We start from the raw sequence: 20,523 nt of genomic DNA on the forward strand, positions 1-20,523 counted from the left end.
AGTTCACAACACACTATCCCAAAATATGGAACACCGGCACACTATTTTTTAAGATGAAGGAATTTCAGAAACAGTGTGTATAAGAAAGATGCTGCCCTCTTCATCCTCCCCTGAAGCAGGTTATAAGGACTCTCAATCACTCCCTTGTCCCTGAAGCTTCTTATGTGAGAGGTAGGTAAAACCCAAAGGAAAAAGCGCACCCTCATCTCAACAACAGAGGGATGCCGAGAAGAATCCGAATGGACAGTCCCTGACCGTTTTCCCGCAGTGCACTGTCCTTATACACTTTGCCCTCCCATGTTTATCCAAGATTTTCCACCCTTCGTCAAATCTAATATAAAAATGCTCAGACTTCACTGTTTCTTTGGGTCTTCACCTCCTCATGAAAACACCCACTTGGTGTAAAATATATTAAATAAATTCATATGCTTTTCTCTTGATAATCTCTGTTAATTTTCAGGTCCAGTCAGGAATCTTAAGAGAGTCAAGGAAGAATTTCTCCTCTACAATTCACATGATTCCAATATAAAAGAGTAGACAGCCTAGAAATCTCCTTCCCACCACTGGTCCTCACCTGCACAATTCCCCAAAAGTCAGGCAATCAGTTATTAATTTCTTATGTATCTTTCCAGAGTACTTTTGTGCATATATAGACAAATACAAATGCTCACTTGCCCACCTGTTTTACTCACTAATATCCACTACACACCCTGTTTCACACTTTCTTTTGTCACTTAATATACACTGGTGAACTCTCTTACTTTGCAGTCCGTTACAATGAATAGGTTCAGAATCTTTTCATAAATCTAAAGTACTTTTTACTCAGTTTTCCATGGGTTGTTTGATCATGTCTTTTGTCCATCTTCCTATTAGGCTGTTGTTCCCTCTCTATTTCTAGGAGAAGTTTATATAAAAGGAATGCTATCTTTGATCTGGTCCTAAATAGTTTTCTCAATTTGTCGTCTGCCTTTCTGACTTTGCCTACGGTATTATTTGTTTTTTGGTCACAAAGCATTTTGCATGTTTTAATGTAGTTAAAAAAAATTAGTCTTTTTTTCTTTAATGGTTCTAGATTCTAAGTCATACTGAGAAAATTCTTACACAAAAGTTTACAGAAGAATTACGTCTTCTGTACTTTTATGCTTCCTCCCTCCATCTGCATCACTGTCCATTTAATTGATCCATATGTTAAATTTCATCATATTCCAACTTTTTTCCTCTATTGTCCCAACATTATTCATGGATAGTTTAAAGTTTTGCCTGGTGATTTGAGACATATCCTGTACAATATACTAAATACTTATATGGAATTTTGTTTATTTCTGGACTTTCTCTTCTAATCCCCTGGTCAGCCCATCTCTTCATGTGTCAATAATGCATCTTTTAAATTACTGACACCTAGTCATGTAACTTAGTCCTCTGTAGACTTAGTTCCTTCTAGTTGCTCTTTTTACAGAATCTTTCTGGATATTTTTACTTGTTTATTTTGTTTTACTGTTCCTTAATAATTACCTTCCTCTGTTTTTTCCCCTCCAAAAGAAAAATGGTTAATTGGCATTTCCTTGGGATTTCATTAGCTTTATAAAACAACCTAAAGAAATTTCTTTAAAACCTAAAGAAAAGCTATTATAACTTTATGATGTTGAATCTTCCTATTCTAGGAATTACATTTTTCTATTTGTTCATGCCTTCTGTGTGCCCTCTGGTAATGCTTTAAAAATTTCAAGTAATTCAAAGTAAAATTTAGATACTACTGGCAGTATACGGAAAACACACAACTGTGCCTAGAAACACCTGGAGGTACCAAGAAGGGGCTGACATTTAAGTTTGGCCCTCATTAATGATTACTTATTTGCAAGAAAGAGAAGAGCAAGATTAAGAGCAAGGGGAGACATCGTGCAGAAGAAATTTAAGAAGATGTGTGTAAGAAATGATGTGTAAGAAAGATGGTGAAAGAAAATTCAAGATACTGAGTTATCTGGTAAAGCAACAAGATTAAAGCATTTCTGGGAGTGATGAGCAATAAAAATAGTAAGTAAGTATATCAACCGTAAGGAGGTATTGAACTACAAAGGCTTTGTGAATCATGAGAAAGAAGGAAAATTTTATCATACACGTAAGGGTAAGCTTTATTTATTCACTGTTTTAAAAGGCAACTGTGTGTTTTACACAGACAAATTAAAAAATTATTTTCAAATGGAATTGACTTGTAAATCTTACTATTCTGTTCACAGAAAGCTTAAAATAAGCCCACTACAAAAAAAACAAAAGAATAAATAACAAAAAATTGAACATACCTATATAAAAACTGCCAAGGAAGCAGAAACAACAAATTTAAAAGCAGTACAACTGTATTTTTGTTTGTATTGACAAAGACTCTCTCCTTAACCAAACTTTATTAAGGTTCCTCTGAACCCCTGTCTCAACTAGGCCCTATGTCCTTGCCAGACATTTGAGCAGTTCCTCACTTCCCACTGTTCATGGATGATATCTAATCAGCCTGGCCTGCCTTCAGCAAGAGTCCTGTTAAAGTCTGGTTAACTAGAATCTGGCCACCCAGATGGCTCCTCTTCTTTATTTTCCATTCACTGAAGACCTTCCTCCCTTCTACTCTGCTCCTTAGCTATAAAACCGAGACTTCTCCTTGCATTCAGAGTTGAGCTGACCTCTATACTCAGGATTTTTCTCCCTATTACAAGAGTTCCTGAATAAAATCTGATTTTACTGCTTTAACTATTACTGACTCTGGATCTTTTCAACTACATGTATGTGTGCATGTCTGTGTATATTTTAAATTAATTTCAATATATTTAAAAAAAATTATTTCCACCAATTTTTCTGAACAGAGTTTTTGAGAAACCCATAATATGAAAAGCAAATTAATTCACTCAGTTATTTCTTCCTAGAATTTTAATTGGTCTAATATTCAGATGTTACATAAAAGTTGCAACTTTTGGTCTAAAGTTCACCATCTTAAGCATGCAATACTAGTAAACATAAAAAGAAGCCTCACTCTTTCATAAAATGACTTTTGAACAACACTTTCTTATTAACACCAAGTGAGGATGCAATTTAAAGAGAAACTTTCCAAACAATCAGTATCCTCTTAATCTCTATAAATATCATACTAACACATGGAAAACATTCTTAATTAACTTAACATCTAACATTCTTTAATTAATTTAAAAGAAATTTACTTAAAGAAATTTTCTTCCCTTCAACTGCCTTAAAGTATGAAAATTTTCATCTAATCAATAATTGTTCCCCATTCCACACCATGCCTGAAAACATACACGTAATAAATACTAAATTAAGCTCATTTTAGTGTGCAATACCATATATGGTTTAAAATACTTGCATAATAGTTGAGATACACAGGATGCTTCTTATTTACTGATTTAAGCATCTGGCAAATATTGAGACAATCTTCAAAGCAACCCTAAACAGACAGGTAGTATAACCCTCATTTTAGATGAAGACAGGAAGCACAGTGACATAAAATAATATCACAATAATTTACTAACGGCTGATTCGTGCAAATATATAGCAGAACCAACACAGTATTATAAAGCCATTATCCTCCAATTAAAAGTAAATAAAGTTAAATTTTAAAAATTCATCTTGACCAATTTTATTTTCTTAAGAACAGTCTAGACAAGCACTCCCAGGTAAAGTTAGAATACAAATCGATACACAATTTTTTACATAGCAACTTAGCAATATCTTTTTAAAACATGCAAACTCCTTCTGGCATTTTAGGAATTCATTCTACAAAATAAGACATATATATATATATGTGTGTGTATGTATGTATGTGTGTATATATATATAATGTAGGAGCAGATTCATCACTGCTCAAAGACAAAGGAAAATTAAACCACAGTGCAATACACTGTAATACAACTCAACAGATTTTTAAAAATCACCTCCACCAGTTTTTCCAAATAAAATCTGGAGAAGGCCAGAACATGACAAGTAAACTTGAATCATTTACTCAATCACTCCTTCCTAGAATTTCAAGTGGTCTGATAGTATTCAGACTTTATATCAGAGCTACAGCTTTTGCTCTTAACTTTACTTCTCCATAATATGATGCAATATACATACACCTGATAATATGCAGGCACTAAAATTCATGTAAGAAGTACATCACTAATTGAAATAATGCTGCAAAATATAAATATGATATTTTTACAAGAGAATAATTATATATGTGTGTGTTATTTATGTAAAGAACAGAAGACTAGAAAATCTTGCACTTAACCCATATGCAGGTGACGGGATAACAGGTAATTTCAGGATTTTGTGTTTATATTTTGTACTAGGTTGCACATTCCCAACAATGAGCACATATTAATTTAAAATTGCAAAAAAAAAAAAAAAAACAAAAAAACTAGTATCTGTTCAAAAAAACTTAAAGCCAACAAATACTTTAGCAATTAAATATAAATGCATACAATCATGAAATATGAAAATTTTGTAACTCTTGAAATCATAAAAGAATACACAATTTTTGGGGGTTTTTTTTGGCAAGCCATGCAGCACGTGACATCTTCGTTTCCCGACCAGGGATCAAATCTGTGTCCCCTGCAGTGGAAGCATAAAGCCCTAACCACTGAACGGCCTGGGAACACCTTGTAATTCTTAATTTTATTATATAGCCACCATAAGCTCACACATACAAACATATGTATATTTATATGTGCCAGTTCATATCTTGTAACTTTTAAATATACTTTTAAGAAACCACTTAGAGAATTTTAACAAAAGTGATTTCCACTTGCTTTTTACCCAACCTAAACTGTTATATATTCTTCTTTTATAAAACAATTGACATTTATGTTTAAGCCATTTCATCATAATTCAGAATATATTAAGACCTTAATCTAGATTTCAACTAAAGAGTAGAAGCATTTTGGCATACCAAGTGCAAACAGTAATTAATTACTCAAGATAATTTTCAATTTGAAGCATAAAAATTTAGGAAGATAAATAATAAAAACCTAGAAAATACAAAAAAATAATAAAATTACAAAAGTTACTGATACACACTTGAAACCTGAGACCAAGGTAACCAACATACTCCAAAGACACCAGGAGAGCCTATTACTGCTTCTAAAACGTAGTTCAGCTGTTAGAGGGGAGGGACACAGTGACAAACAGCTTCCCTGCTACAGAGGTGGCAGGATATCTATCAAACTGGACAATAAAATTGCAATTGAGTTTCTTTGGCTTTTTATAGCAGCTACATGTATCCTGATGTAACTGCAAAAGCTATACAAGTCTGCAACGTTAGTTTTTTACACACCAGTTCTTTATGAAGAACCAAGTTATAAATTTGTGTAACAGAGATTTTAAATGGCTGTAAAAAGGAAAAAATATGCATCACTTCAGTATTATATGCACAAAAATATTTATAAACCTTTACAACTAATATCTTCAAAGAAAAATTTTTGATTCCAATAATTTCAGCAGAATTTTTATCAGCATGCTACAAATTGTTCACCTACTTACTGAATCACTTCAGCTCTGTCCTAAACTTTATTAAATATTGATTTGAAGAGCGTTAGAGTATAAGCTTTCCATTTTACTTTAAAAATAGATACCAGGATTTATGATTCCAAACACATTAACATAGCTACATTCAAATAAATCACTTTACATCAGACTTACTAAAGAGAAAAGCTTTTTCATAAATGAAAAAAAATCATACAAAGAAATAAAACTGAAAGACATTTATGAAACATTAAAGGTGAAAAACCACAAGACGCAACTTGTAACTTTAAATTTTTCTTTTCAGCCTCAAAAAGTAAAGCTTTAGCACTTATCTTCTGAAGTACACTTCCACAGCAAAAAGGGTCAGGTGCAGTTTTACTCAGATAAAACTACTTTGAAATAATCAGGATTTTTTCCATTTTATAACTGTAATTCTGAAACTTTAGTCCAAGACTGATTCTTGACTCAAAGTAGGCAAAAAAGACCTTCCTAGAATGTCACTATTTTCTTTGCAAAGGTTTTACAATCTATTTAAAGCCGTAAGTCACTGGAGTAAAGAAAAATATGAACTAATTAAATATACATATTTAATACACACAGAAAACAAAGTCTGCTTTGGGTTTGTGTATAAATTTGAGTCTAAAAAACACTGATTCAGACACTACATAAGAAAAGCAGCTCATACTTCTTCTTTTAACATTTTCTATGTCTTAAAATATGCTCCAAGAAATAAAAAATATATTTTCCTTTATGATAAAAAGAATGTATTAAGGGGTCTTAACTGGGGTCTATATTTAATTTACATAGAATTAGTCTGTCTTCATGATACTTTCTAGAGAGTATATTATATTAACATCTTAGTTTAAAAGAGAGGAGGAGAGAATATTGAAGTAAGTAAAACTAATTCCTTGTACAGTTTGAGGGGCCCTAAAAATTTAAAGTACATAAGAAGGGCTTATTTTAAATACGGATTTCTAGAAACATCCCACAAGATTCTGACTGAGATTCTGAGGGGGGGTCCCGGAAACGGTAGTAAGATGCACATCCCAAGTTACTCTAACGAGACAATCCCTAAAACATACTGTGTGTTTGTAGGTACCGCTTTAAAGTCAGTGGCTATTTCCTGGGTCACTGATAAGAAAAGACTGAGGTGCCAAGGTACACACGGGGCGGCATGATGCCACACGATGATGTAATCAATGGCTCAGCTTCCCGGGTGACTCAGTTGGTATAGAATCTGCCTGCAATGCAGGATGACTTAGGTTCGATCCCTGGGTCAGGAAGATCCCCGGGAGAAGGAATGGCAACCCACTCCAGTATTCATGCCTGGAGAATCCCATGGACGGGGGAGCCTGGCGGGCTACAGTCCAGGGGGTCACAAAGGGTTGGACTGGATCGGGCGACTCACACACACAGTGGTGGTGCGTTTCCTCCTTCTTATTCAGCACAAGCTGCCAAGTTGTCAGCACTACGCTCAGTTAGGGAGATAGGAAGAGTATAAAACCTTTCATCCCTGCTGATGCGGGCTTTCAATTAACAGCCACTATTAACCAACAATACAACATGAGGGCTATTACAGGATCATACATGATTAAATGCCAGTCTACGTTTCCTATCTGACTCATTACTGCTCTTCTTCATGTACGTTACACAGTCTCAGCAGAGCAAACAATTCCCATGCTTTTCCCTCAGGGAAATCACCTCGGTATTTTTGCTTATGCCAATTCCTCCACCAGTGATTCTCATCACCCCTATCTCTACACACCCAAATGTTATTTATCACTCTTCAAGGTTGTAGTCAGGATTCCCTGCTGGCTCAGAAGGTAAAGAATCTACCTGCAATGCAGAAGATCGAGGTTTGATCCCTAGTCAGGGAGATCCCCAGAGAAGGAAATGGCAGCCCACTCCGGTATCCTTGCCTGGAGAATTAACTGGACAGAGGAGGCCAGCAGCCTGCAGTACACAGGGTCGTGAAGAGCTGGATATGACTGAGGGACTAAGCACAGCACAGCACAAGGTGGTGGTCCAATGACATCCGAACTATACACGGCTCAAAGCCCCGCTCAGTTCAATCTGAGTGTCTTTTCTGTGACACTGACTCCTTCCTGCCTTGCTCTTTCAGTGCATGTATAACCTCCCATATTGGAAAGGAACTTCTTTCAGGATAAGATCTCTTCTACCTGCAGGTACTCAACTAAAAAAACACAAAAAACAAAGGCAGGGAGTGGAAAGAACAAAAGAAAGATAAAGGCAGAAAGGGGAAAAAAAGAAGGTGCCAACTGGAGTAAGACCCAGACGCAGTGACTGAAGACGAGTAACAGAGCCCAGGGAAGGGCTGACTGAAAGACAAGGGAGAAGAGGGGGAGCAGAGACAAAACAAACAGAGACAGAGAGGAGGAGGTTGGGGGGAGGGAGAAGGCACATGGTACAGAATGTCTAGAGGAACACTGGAGGGAAGAACAGAGAAAAAGAGGGATAGGAGAAACAGGAGACAGTGGCTAAAAGAAAAAAAGACACAAGCAAAGAGGGAGCAAGCAAGCTGAGCCTGATGGAGGGCAACACAGACCGCACGAGGAGCCTGCAGTCCACGCCGATGCAAGGTGTGCAGGGTGACTACATGGAGACTGGGGACGGAGGGGAAGAGGGAGTGAGAAGGGAGAGAAGAAGGAAGAAGTAGGGGGAGTGGGGAGAGGGGAGAAGAGAAGAGAGGAAAAACAAGAGGGATGGGAAGCACTGGGAGGACGAAAGGAAAGAGAGACTTAAGATACAAAGAGAAAATTAAGTGCTGTGAATTCACACACAGCAGCATGGCTGAGGAGTACAAAAAATTATCATAATAGTGATTTCAGTTCATTTCAGTTCAGTTGCTCAGTCATGTCTGACTCTTTGCGACCACATGAACTGCAGCACCCCAGGCTTCCCTGTCCATCACCAACTCCACGAGCTTGCTCAAACTCATGTCCATCAAGTCAGAGATGCCCTCCAACCATCTCATCCTGTCATCCCCTTCTCCTCCTGCCTTCAATCTTTCCCAGCATCAGGGTCTTTTTTAATAAGCCAGCCCTTCCCATCAGATGGCCAAACTACTGGAGTTTCAGCATCATCCTTGCAATGAATATACATGACTGCTTTCCTTTAGGATTGACTGGTTTGACCCCTTTGCAGTCCAAGGGACTCTCAAGAGTCTTCAACACCACAGTTCAAAAGCATCAATTCTTCATGCTCAGCTTTCTTTATGGTCCAACTCTCACATCCATACATGACCACTGGAAAAAGCATAGCCTGGACTAGACTACTTTGATTACTAGATTACTTTGTTGACAAAGTAATATCTCTGCTTTTTAATATGCTATCTAGATCATCAAATCTTTTCTTCCAAGAAGCGTCTTTTAATTTCATGGTTGCAATCACCATCTGCAGTCATTTTGGAACCCAAGAAAATAAAGTCTGTCACTGTTTCCACTGTTATCCCATCAATTTGCATTGAAGTAATGGGACCGGATGCCATGATCTTCATTTATTGAATGCTGAATTTCAAGCCAGTTTTTTCACTCTCCTCTTTCACTTTCATAAAGAGGCTCTTTAGTTCCTCTTCGCTTTCTGCTATTAGGGTGGTGTCATCTGCATATCTGAGGTTATTGATACTTTTCCCTGCAATCTTGAGTCCAGCTTGTGCTTCATCCAGTCCAGTACTTTGCACGATGTACTCTGCATATTAAACTAAACAAGCAGGGTGACAATATACAGTTGTGATGTACTCCTTTCCCAATTTGGAACCAGTCTGTTGTTCCAAGTCTGGTTCTAACTGTAGTTTCTTGCCCTGCATACAGTTTTCTCAGGAGGCAGGTAACGTAGTCTGGTATTCCTATCTCTTGAAGAATTTTCCACAGTTTGCTGTGTTCCACACAGTCAAAGGCTTTAGCGTAGTCAATGAAGCAGATGTTTTTCTGGAACTCTCTTGCTTTTTCGATGATCCAGTGGATGTTGGCAATTTGATCTCTGGTTCCTCTGCTTTTTCTAAATCCAGCTTGAACATCTGGAAGTTCTCAATTCATGTACTGCTGAAGTCTAGCTTGAAGAATTTTGAGCATTACTTTACTAGCATGTGATATGAGTGCAATTGTGCAGTAGTTTGAGCATTCTTTGGCATTGCCTTTCTTTTGGATTGGAATGAAAACTGACCTTTTCCAGTTCCGTGGCCACTAGGGAGTTTTCCAAATTTGCTGGCATATTGAGTGCAGCACTTTCACAGCATCATCTTTTAGGATTTGAAATATCTCAGCTGGAATTCCATCACCTCAACTAGCTTTGTTCCTAGTGATGCTTCCTGAGGCCCATTTGACTTCGCATTCCAGGATGTCTGGCTCTAGGTGAGTGATCACACCATTGTGATTATCTGGCTCATAAAGATCTTTTTTGTACAGTTCTTCTGTGTATTCTTATCACTTCTTCTTAATGTCTTCTGTTTCTGTTAGGTCCATACCATTTCTGTCCTTTATTGTGCCCATCTTTGCATGAAATGTTCCCTTGGTATCTCTAATTTTTTTTAGCTAGCTTTACATCCTTAAACATATAAAGGATTTGGTTAAGTATAAAGGAGCACAAAGTTCATGCCACAAGTAAACAAAAATGGAGACCTAAGAAAGCTTGATATATTTTAAAGTGAGTAGAACCGGTACAGTCAGAGTAGATATTTTCCTCAAGTGAACAGAGTAAGATGAGGTAGGAAATGCTTTTTTCATGGGAAATAGTAAAAAATTAGGTAGAAATCATTTGCTTTTCTAAGAAGATTAGGACAGTGCTGATGGAGGGGAATAACATTATTTTTAAACAAGTTATTTTGAGAACAATAAACCTAGAGGAAAATAACAAACACCTCAGGCCACTGACCATTAGAACTATCCACAGGAGAAGTAACTCAGACATGCATAAATTACTACAAGTCATTAAGAAAGAGAAAAATTTCAAAGCAGGGAAAAGACAAAACCCTGCAAAAATAAGAAATCTAACAGCATCAAAAGTTAGAAGATAGAATATTACTTATGACAGCATCAAAAGTTAGAAGATAAAGCAACTCTTTTCCTACTAATAAGTCCTAGAGCAGAGCTTTGGGTGGATCATGGAATCAATTTATTGAGGCGTCATCAGCATTTTTGCCCGGCGGGTGGGAAGGGGGGTGCGGAGGAGGGGTTCCACCGCACGGCTTTCAGGATCTTAGTTCTCAGACCAGGGATTGAACAGGGATTTCACGACCAGCAATGAAAGCACAGAGTCCTAACTCCAGGACAACTAAGGAATTTCCATCATCAAAAACTTTAAATATAAGAGTTTATCACTCCATACCAACATTTAGTAAGAGTGAACACTGTCTCATAGCATCAAGCTCTGTTTCAGGCGTGGGGGAATAGGTGGACATGTGCGCACATGTATGTAAACACATATAACTCATCCCAATAGACTTGTTACTGTGAACAACAGTTACATGAAGCTTGAAAATGACACCTCTATTAAAGCCTTTGCCTTTGAGCACCTGACTTATTCACAGCAGTGAAAATGAATGAAAGAAAGCTATATGTAAGAATAAAAAAGATTTTTCTGTATGTTCCAATCAAACTTTATTTACAAAAGCACCCAATGAGCAAGATTTGGCCCAAGGATTGCCCATCCCTGGCTTCAATCAACTCTGTCCCATGCTAATGACTCTGATTAATTCTTTTTTAAAATTTATGTATTTATTAAGAATAAAAAAGATTCTTAGAAACAAAAGGTTTGATGAGAAAAATAAGTAACAGAAGAGTTCACACAGTACAATGTCACTTTCATAAAATATAAAAATAGGCAATATAAGAGGTTATGTTATTTAGGAATACATTTTTTTTTAACTTTTCAAGAAGGAAATGAGGACAGGTGGGGGATGGACAGGTTGAACCATGCAACATGTTTTTAAGTCAGGTAGTCACAATTCTTCCTTTATAACACTTCATAGCATATATGCCACACAAATTATTTTGGATGTAATTAACTCATTTGAAAAGAAAATTTTTAAAAATGTGTATTTATATCAAATATGAAGTGATAAGGGCATAACTAATCAGCTAGCATTAAGAGTCAGCACAAAAGGATTAACAGGAGGAATGATAGACCTATAACAAAGGAAAACAGTCATTTAATTTCATTTGCTGTGATTTCACTCATTAACTCCTAAAGTCAGATAAACACATTAATTAACACTTTTACCATTTCTAGACTAACACTGGTGGTTAAGAAATTTTAGAAACTTTCCTGAGTTTACAAACTATAAATTACTATAAATCAGAATTCAAACCCAGGACCAGCCTATCTGCAAAGTCCATGTTATCTTCATTACTCACACAAATAGACTGGTGACTGGACATAAATATTTAACTATAAACACTCAAAAGCTAAGGTGTCAGAGATATCTTCTATTACACCCCTTTTGTTTTGTAGATAGAAAATAACTAAGAGACTAGGCTACTGGCCCTAAACAGTCAATGATTTGGCACTTCTCAAGCATTTTGGTCTAAGGATCCAAAGTATTTATTTATATGGGGCATGTCTTCAGTTGTGTCTAACTCTTTGTGACCCCCACGGACTAAATTCTCCAGGAATTCTCCAGTCCATGGAATTCTCCAGGCCACAAAGCTGGAGTGGGTAGCCTTTCCCTTCTCCAGGGGAACTTTCCAAACCAGGGATCAAACCCAGATCTCCCACATTGCAGGCAGATTCTTTACCAGCTAAGCCATGAGGGAAGCCCCTATTACTAATTACCACATTAGAAATTAAAGCTAAGAAATTTTACAAATATTGATTTCTTTTGAAAATATTAATATTAATATAGATGGCATTTTTCAAAGCAATAATAAAAATGAGAAGAGTGCTATTATTTCACAAATTTCATTTCCTATTATTTTTGCAAACCTCTTTCATTCTGGCATAATAGAAAATACCTACACTCTAATATCTGCTTTTGTATTGAGTCTGTTGCATTATATTGTTTCGATTGCGGTACATGAAGAAAAATCCACCTTCTAACTAGATATGCAGCTAGAAAAGGTGGACCCCTCCACTCCCTGAAATGGTCTCCTGGGCTCCCAAGGTCTTCAGATAGTACTTCAAGAATTACTGCTCTGAAGATTACATTCCTTTAGCCATTCTTCCTAAGGACATGACAAACTAAAGTGTATACAAAAGTGCTGAATTAACAGGGAATAGGTATAAAATTATTAAAATCTAATTCACATCACACTTTTCTAAATAAGAATTCTCCCAGATATATTTGAAATCTAATCCAAATTAGGTGAGATCTAAACTTAACCCTATTTTTCTCATGAAGTAGTAAAGGGCAAAACACTACTAGGAGAAAATCAGACCAGACTGCGATAGCTCACTAAAACAGACATCAGAATAGCGGGGTACCAGCACAAACTGAAATAACTCAGAGAAGAGGTGGCAAAGCGTTTCTGTAAAGTGCCAAATAACAAATACTTTAGGCATGGGGGCAAAAAAAGTCTCTGTCACAAATACTCAATACTTGTAGCATGGAAGCAGTCATACAAAATACATAAATAAATGCAAATGGCTGTGTTTCAATAAAAATTTATTGACAGAAACAGGTCAGGCCAGATTTGGCCCTTAGGCCACAATTCTTTGAAGAATGCCTTTCACTAAACTGATTAGCTTAAAAATGCAGAGACTAAAACAAAGCCATTTTTGTAAATCACATCTCTGCCTCATTTACCACTGGATTATTCACAGATTGTGGCTAATCTAAGATACTTTTGTAAATCCTTACTATAGCAACACATCTTTCATTTAAGAGAGAGGAAACAGAATTAATAACAACTTCTAAGTACTTCAAATAGCTGAAGTTATACAAACACTCAAGAACATATATTTAAGAAATGACAACATATTCCAATGTAGTTTGGATGCTAAGTCGTGCCCAACTCTTTGAGACCCCATGGACTGTAGCCTGCCAGGCTCCTCTGTCCAAGGGATTCTCCAGGCAAGAATACTGGAGTGGGTTGCCATTTCCTTCTCCAGGGGACCTTCCCAACCCCGGAATTGAACCCGGGTCTCCAGCATTGCAGGCAGATTCTTTACCAACTGAGGTATGAGAGAAGCCCATATTCCAATAGATGGGCAAAACATTCCAGAGCAGTAACTATGATAGTCAATAAAATAAAACATTTAAAGATATACCAGGGACTTCCCTGGTGGTCCAATGGTAAAGAATCCGCCTTGCAGTACAGGGGATGCAGGTTCAATCCCTGATTAGGGAACAAGATCCCACAAGCCGCAGAGCAACTAAGCCCATGCACTGCAACTAGGGAGACCATGCACCACAAGGGAAGATCCTGCATGACAGAATGGAGATCCTGCATGCAGAGACTAAGACCCGATGCAGCCAAATGTAAATAAATAATTATTAAAGTTACCACACACACAAAAACAATTGAATTAAAAATAAAGATATACTACATTTATCACTTCTTTTCTTTATCCTTCTAGTCAATTTATAATATTAATATTTGCTAATTGTATTACTTCTGGATATATATACAGTTCCTAAATAAGATATATAAAACATAATAAAAGCTAATAAATTTTTTTTTTAACTTTACATAATTGTATTAGTTTTGCCAAATATCAAAATGAATCCGCCACAGGTATACATGTGTTCCCCATCCCGAACCCTCCTCCCTCCTCCCTCCCCATACCATCCCTCTGGGCCGTCCTAGTGCACCAGCCCCAAGCATCCAGCATCGTGCATCGAACCTGGACTGGCGACTCGTTTCCTACATGATATTTTACATGTTTCATTGCCATTCTCCCAAATCTTCCCACCCTCTCCCTCTCCCACAGAGTCCTTAAGACTGTTCTATACATCAGTGTCTCTTTTGCTGTCTCGTACACCGGGTTATTGTTACCCTCTTTCTAAATTCCATATATATGCGTTAGTATACTGTATTTATGTTTTTCCTTCTGGCTTACTTCACTCTGTATAATAGGCTCCAGTTTCATCCACCTCATTAGAACTGATTCAAATGTATTCTTTTTAATGGCTGAGTAATACTCCATTGTGTATATGTACCACAGCTTTCTTATCCATTCATCTGCTGATGGACATCTAGGTTGCTTCCATGTCTTGGCTATTATAAACAGTGAAAAGCTAATAAATTTAACTGAATTTGCATTTGAATATTTAACTGAATATTATTTGAAATTTAAAATTTCCTCAGAAGACACAAACATAAAACACCAAACATAACAAGAAAAGCAACAAATTGACAGAAGACATTCATAAATAATATAGGTAGCAAAGGATTAAGACCAAGAATACATGAAGAACTTCCACAAAACAAAAAAAGTGCAAATTAAAATTAGGGAAACACAGCATTTAAAATTCATCATATTTGGAATTTTTTAAACTCCAGCCATAACAAGTGATAAGGTGATATGAAGACATGAGTATTTATACATCACTGGCAAGAATATAAACTGATACACTACTTTGGAAAAGAACTGTAAATCTTGTGATGTTCCACATCTGCATCTTACAAATTAGCAATTCCAATTCTAGAAAGAAACTTTCTCATGTATACAAAATATATCAAAAGTTCTCATCAAAATGATAAACAGATGAAGTTATACCATGGAATACACACAACTGAGAAAAAGGACACGACGACCCTGGTCAACATGAATGGATCTCAAACAGTGATAAGTAAAAATAGCAAGTTATCAAAAAACATATTTCATACAATACCATTATCTATATTAAGTACACATATGAAAAATAAAATTATCCAGTGTGGTATGCGTGTGTGTAATTAAAAATACACATAAGACACAGAAATAATGAAAGCCCCAAATTCAGGTGAGGGGGAGAGAAGAGGGGCTGAAAATGGTAGACAAAGCAACTGGGATGGAGAACCCACTTTCATAAACATGGTAGGTACCTTAGTCCTTCTAACTTTTTATATATCTAGGACATTTCATTGATATTTTTAAACAAAAGCTATATATAAATGAGTAACACTGGATTAAGGTGTTTTTATTTTAAGAAAGAGTAGTAGATTTTCAAACAAATATTTTAACAGAATATAACATATGAGCAAAAGCAAAATTAGCCAGAGCTTTTTGTTTACTCAACCACCTTATATTACTACAGTAATTCTCATCTTTGAATATTGTGCGCCACCTTGTGTTCAAAAAGGTTTAAAGTCCTGTAAAATTCGGAAAACTGTATCTTGAAAATGGCTACTTGAAAATGGAATGGGGAGGGAGGTGGGAGGGGGTTCAGGATTGGGAACACGTGTACACCCGTGGCGGATTCATGCTGATGTATGGCTAGACCAATACAATATTATAAAGTAAAAAAATTATAATAAAAATTTAAAAAGAAAGAAAAAAAGAAAATACAAATTCCTATGCTGTGTTACAAGGTTTCACTTTCCTAAGCACACATAACAATGACATTAAAAAAAAAAAAACATTCTGAGGAACTTAGAAACAGTCTACCTTTCTTATTAGTTATTCCTTGTTTCAGTTGTTCACTACACTTCCAAAGTGTAATCTGCCTTTTTGACTTCATTTTAAGTGTATAAAATTTTGTTAGAGAATCAAAATTACAAACATTTAAAATTCTAAAATATACTGTCATTTAAAAAAACTTACCTTTGAATGTGTGATTGATAAAGTGTCTACCCACACACGCCAGCCACCCCACTCATATTTGATTGCATGGTAAAGTAGGATTCGGAATATGGCATATACCATTTCTGTTATCTTTTGTTCATCTGAATTCTTAGGATTAAAATAGCAGAGAGAAAGCATCCACTCTTGCCACACAGAACACTGTAGCAAACTCCTGAAAATATTAAGAGGACACCGAATTATTTAAAAAGTAAATCAACTGAAAGAATTCTAAAAACGTAAAACTTTAAAACAAAATGAACAAAACAACCAGCTTTATTATGTATACAAAACAATTAAAAACAATGAGGTATTGAAAGTTCAAGTAACTGTATGGTATATTACTTGTACTACTTTAATGAAAAAGCATACAGAAAGTTCATTTCATAGTATTTAAAGCAATTTGTCCTAGAAAATATAGGCTCATTCAAAGCTAGACTTGAACACTGCAAATAAAAGGTAACTGATCCTGCTTACCTTCTATTCTCTCTACTGTTATTAAAAAGTTTAATCATGTCAGAAAGAAATGCTCTGCGAACTTCCATACTCTCTGGGCACTGCACAGAATTTCGAAGTAGCGTTGCAATTACTTTTAGTATCTCTGTAAGACAATTCATAAATTAGTAAAAACCACAACGTTACAAAAAATTCATGATGCAAGATCATCAGTATATTTCAATTTTATTTCCCTGACATAAAGGTCTACCTAAAATATCCTCTTCTGTATTATAAAAAAAATTATCTGTGGACAAGACTGTCAAAACATTCACTAGAAATCATATATAAACAAGAAAGGAATTTTTTATTTTCATCATTAGACAGAATACTTAAATTTTAAAACTTTGTAGTAAATCAAATTAAATTATAAATGAATTAAATGACTGCTGACACCTCTCCATAATCTCTGCCAGATAATAAAGTTGATCTTAAAATATACATATTTAAATTTTTTTAAATACTCAAAACATATATATAAAATCAAAATCTCAGAAAAAAAGAATTCTCAGCTTCTTCAACAATATGTATAATAGGCACATACTTTATCCTTTATCATTGTGAATTTTAGAAGCTATCAAGATTTTCTTCCATAATTCTAAAAGTAAAATTAGACACAAAAATATGAAAACTAAATTAAAACCTACTAAAAACCCTAAATAAATAAAACTGTTCCTATAATACTCTTAAATATTGACTAAATTTGTACTATAAATTTTAAGAAAAGGAATGCTTAAAATATATAAAAATCAAAGTAGAATGATCAAATAATAATATCCCAAAGTTTTACACAAATAAAAATTGAGGAATTCTAAACCTGCAATTGGCCAAGATTTTTGGTGTTTCTAAAGCAAAAAGTTCAAAATATCAAATAAAAGATATTTTATCATAAACTTAATGACAATTTTTGAATTCTTCTAATGACGAAGTCTACCTGAACAATGATTACCATGACAATAATATCCACTAACTTTGAGGATATACTACTGTGAGACACTTTTTTAGAAAATACAGATATTAATACATATAATCCTCACAAAATGATAACTAGATACTATTATCATCCGGATTGTAGAGATACTATTATTTACCCATTTGGATAAATTAATGTACCCCAAAATCACTTAGCTGTTAATACTGAAAAGCAGACATACCATTTTTTAAATACCACAGTGTACAGATTATCTTTTCTGCTAATATATTACACAGACAATATATTTAAAGTTCTTACTTCAATAAGTCATCTTTCCCATAACTACATAAAATATATTTTATATTATATATATTATCAAGGTTGGATGAAGCACAAGCTAGAATCAAGATTGCCTAAAGAAATATCAATAATCTTAGATATACAGATGATACCACCACTGTGGCAGAAGAGGAACTAAAGAATCTCTTGATGAAAGTGAAAGAGGAGAGTGAAAAAGCTGGTTTAAAACTAAACATGTTGATATATGGCAAAACCAATACAATATTGTAAAGTTTAAAAATAAAATAAAACTAAACATTCAAAAACAAAGATTATGGCATCCAATTCCATCACTTCAAAGCAAAAAGATAAGGAAAAAAAAGAAACAGTGACAGACTTTATTTTCTTGGGCTCCAAAATCACTGTGGATGGTGACCGCAGCCATGAAATTAAAAGACGCTTGCTCCTTGGAAGAAAAGCTATGACCAACCTAGACAGCATTTTAAAAAAACAAAGACACCACCACTTTGCCAACAAATGTCCTTATAGTCAAAGCTATGGTTTTTCCAGTAGTCATGTATAGATATGAGAGCTAGACCATAAAGAAGGCGAGTGCTGAAGATCAGATGCTTTCAAACTTCGGTGCTGTAAAACACTCTTGAGAATCCCCTGGACAGCAAGCAGATCAGATTAATACAACCCAAAAGAAATCAAGCCTGAAAAGTCACTGGCAGGACTGATACTGAAGCTGAAACTCCAACACTTTGGCCACCTAATGTGAAAGGTCGGCTCATTAGAAAAGACCGTGATGCTGGGGAAGACTGAAGCCAGGAGGAGAAGGGGATGACAGAGGATGAGATGGTTGGATGGCATCACCGACTAGATGGACATGAGTCTGAGCAAGCTCCAGCAGATAGTGAAGGACAGGAAAGGTAGCATGTGCAGTCCATGGGTTGCAAAGAGTTGGACATGACTGAGCAAATGAACAACAACAATATAATCGAGGTATTTTTTCCTTTTTTACTCTATAAAATAATGATATCACAATTATTTGGAGGCTAAGAAAAATTAAACACACACATGACATGTGTTTTTAAAATTAGTACTGAAACAGTATCACAAACATGAACACAACTCATCACACAAAAAGTAATTTAATTTATAAATTCCACAAACCAGTTGTTTTAATATCACTAATCTTAAAAAGCAAGATGAGAAATGTACACATTTTATAAGTCCTTAAGAATTCTAAATATCAAAAGAAAAGATTATTAACCAAGACTAAGTTCTTAAACAATTAAGAAGACAGATATTTTTCAATTCCACACTTCGTATTCTTGACAGGAATTTAAAAAGAAAGCCACCTTCATGGTCCATGTAACTTAGCCTGTCATCACCTAAATAGTACAGTCAAAACTTTACCAAAAATCTGAACATAGATCTTATGCATATAATTCTTGAAAATCTGTATATAAACATTTCCCCATGACCTAAGGTAAATTTGAAATTATAGTCAACATCAAACACAAACAAAACTACTATTAATGTCCATAATGAAATGTTATCTAAACAATGTGTTTCCAACAATATCAACTTTAGGTTCTTCAGTGCCTTTCCATTTGGTAACAAGATGTACTTATAAAAAACAAGTTAAAAGGAAGGGAACGGGAGAAATGGGTGAAGGCGCTCAAAAACTAGAAGCTTCCAGTTACAAGGTGAATAAGTTCCATGGATGTAATCTTTAACCTGGAGACAACAGATAACAATACTGCTTTATGCGTTTGAAAGTGCTAAGGGTATTCACCACGTGTAACACAAAAAATTAAAACCACGTAGAGCCATGGATGTGCTCACTAACGTTACTGTGGTAATCATTTCACAACGTGTATCAACTCATTACACTGTACACCTTGAAATTACACGACGTTGTATGTCAGCTATATAACAATAAATCTTGAAAAACAAAAAACAAATATCAAAAACAAAGTATATTAAATACATACGAGGATTCTGTATCTTTACTGAAGAATCAGGATCTGGATGTTGTTTATGTATCACTTGAGTGCAAATCTGTTCTATGAGAATCTACAGAAATGAAAGACCAGATTGGATTAGCATAATCACTATGTCACTATTACTATTAATGAACTTTAAGTACAACACTAATCAACATTATAACCCTATTTAAAAGTAATTATAAAATGAGACACCAAATAGTCAATACAATGGAGAAAATACTTAAACAGAGATGTCCACACTGTTTAATAACTCACAGACTAACAGATTAAGATATAGCAGTGTGTCTTTATTTTTTTTTATTTTTTTTTTAGCAGTGTGTCTTTAAATAACTAGTTTCAAAATCATACATCAAACCTAAATGCTTTTATTTCATCTACACATTAGTCAACTCAATTACATAGGTATTTTTCGCTAAAAATTAGTTAAGATTAAATGCTCACTGCATTCCTACCTCAAATAAGACGTTATACGTTGTCATTGTGATTAAATTTGTCTGAAGCATGAGTCTTTCAGCTAACAATGAAAACAACCCATGTCCAAGCATGACTTCAGCTTTTCTTCTGCAATTACACAGAAAAAAAAAATCAAATGCAAAGTTTTAC

General features: G+C 35.1%; 1 protein-coding gene across 4 annotated transcripts in view; it reads right to left on the reverse strand.

Annotated features, from left to right (window-relative positions):
* The window catches only part of LRBA (LPS responsive beige-like anchor protein), a 759,310-nt gene that overhangs the window by 596,532 nt on the left and 142,255 nt on the right, over positions 1-20,523 (reverse strand). For all 4 annotated transcript variants that reach the window (XM_070386647.1, XM_070386648.1, XM_070386644.1 and 1 more), the window contains exons 19-22: positions 20,373-20,481; positions 19,906-19,987; positions 16,693-16,816; positions 16,198-16,390 (exon numbers count right to left, since the gene is read on the reverse strand). In XM_070386647.1, coding sequence (XP_070242748.1) covers positions 16,198-16,390; positions 16,693-16,816; positions 19,906-19,987; positions 20,373-20,481 — 508 coding nt within the window. The remainder of the gene's footprint in view (positions 1-16,197; positions 16,391-16,692; positions 16,817-19,905; positions 19,988-20,372; positions 20,482-20,523) is intronic.

This window comes from Bos mutus, chromosome 17, assembly GCF_027580195.1.
Source record: "Bos mutus isolate GX-2022 chromosome 17, NWIPB_WYAK_1.1, whole genome shotgun sequence".
Taxonomy (NCBI): Eukaryota; Metazoa; Chordata; class Mammalia; order Artiodactyla; family Bovidae; genus Bos; species Bos mutus.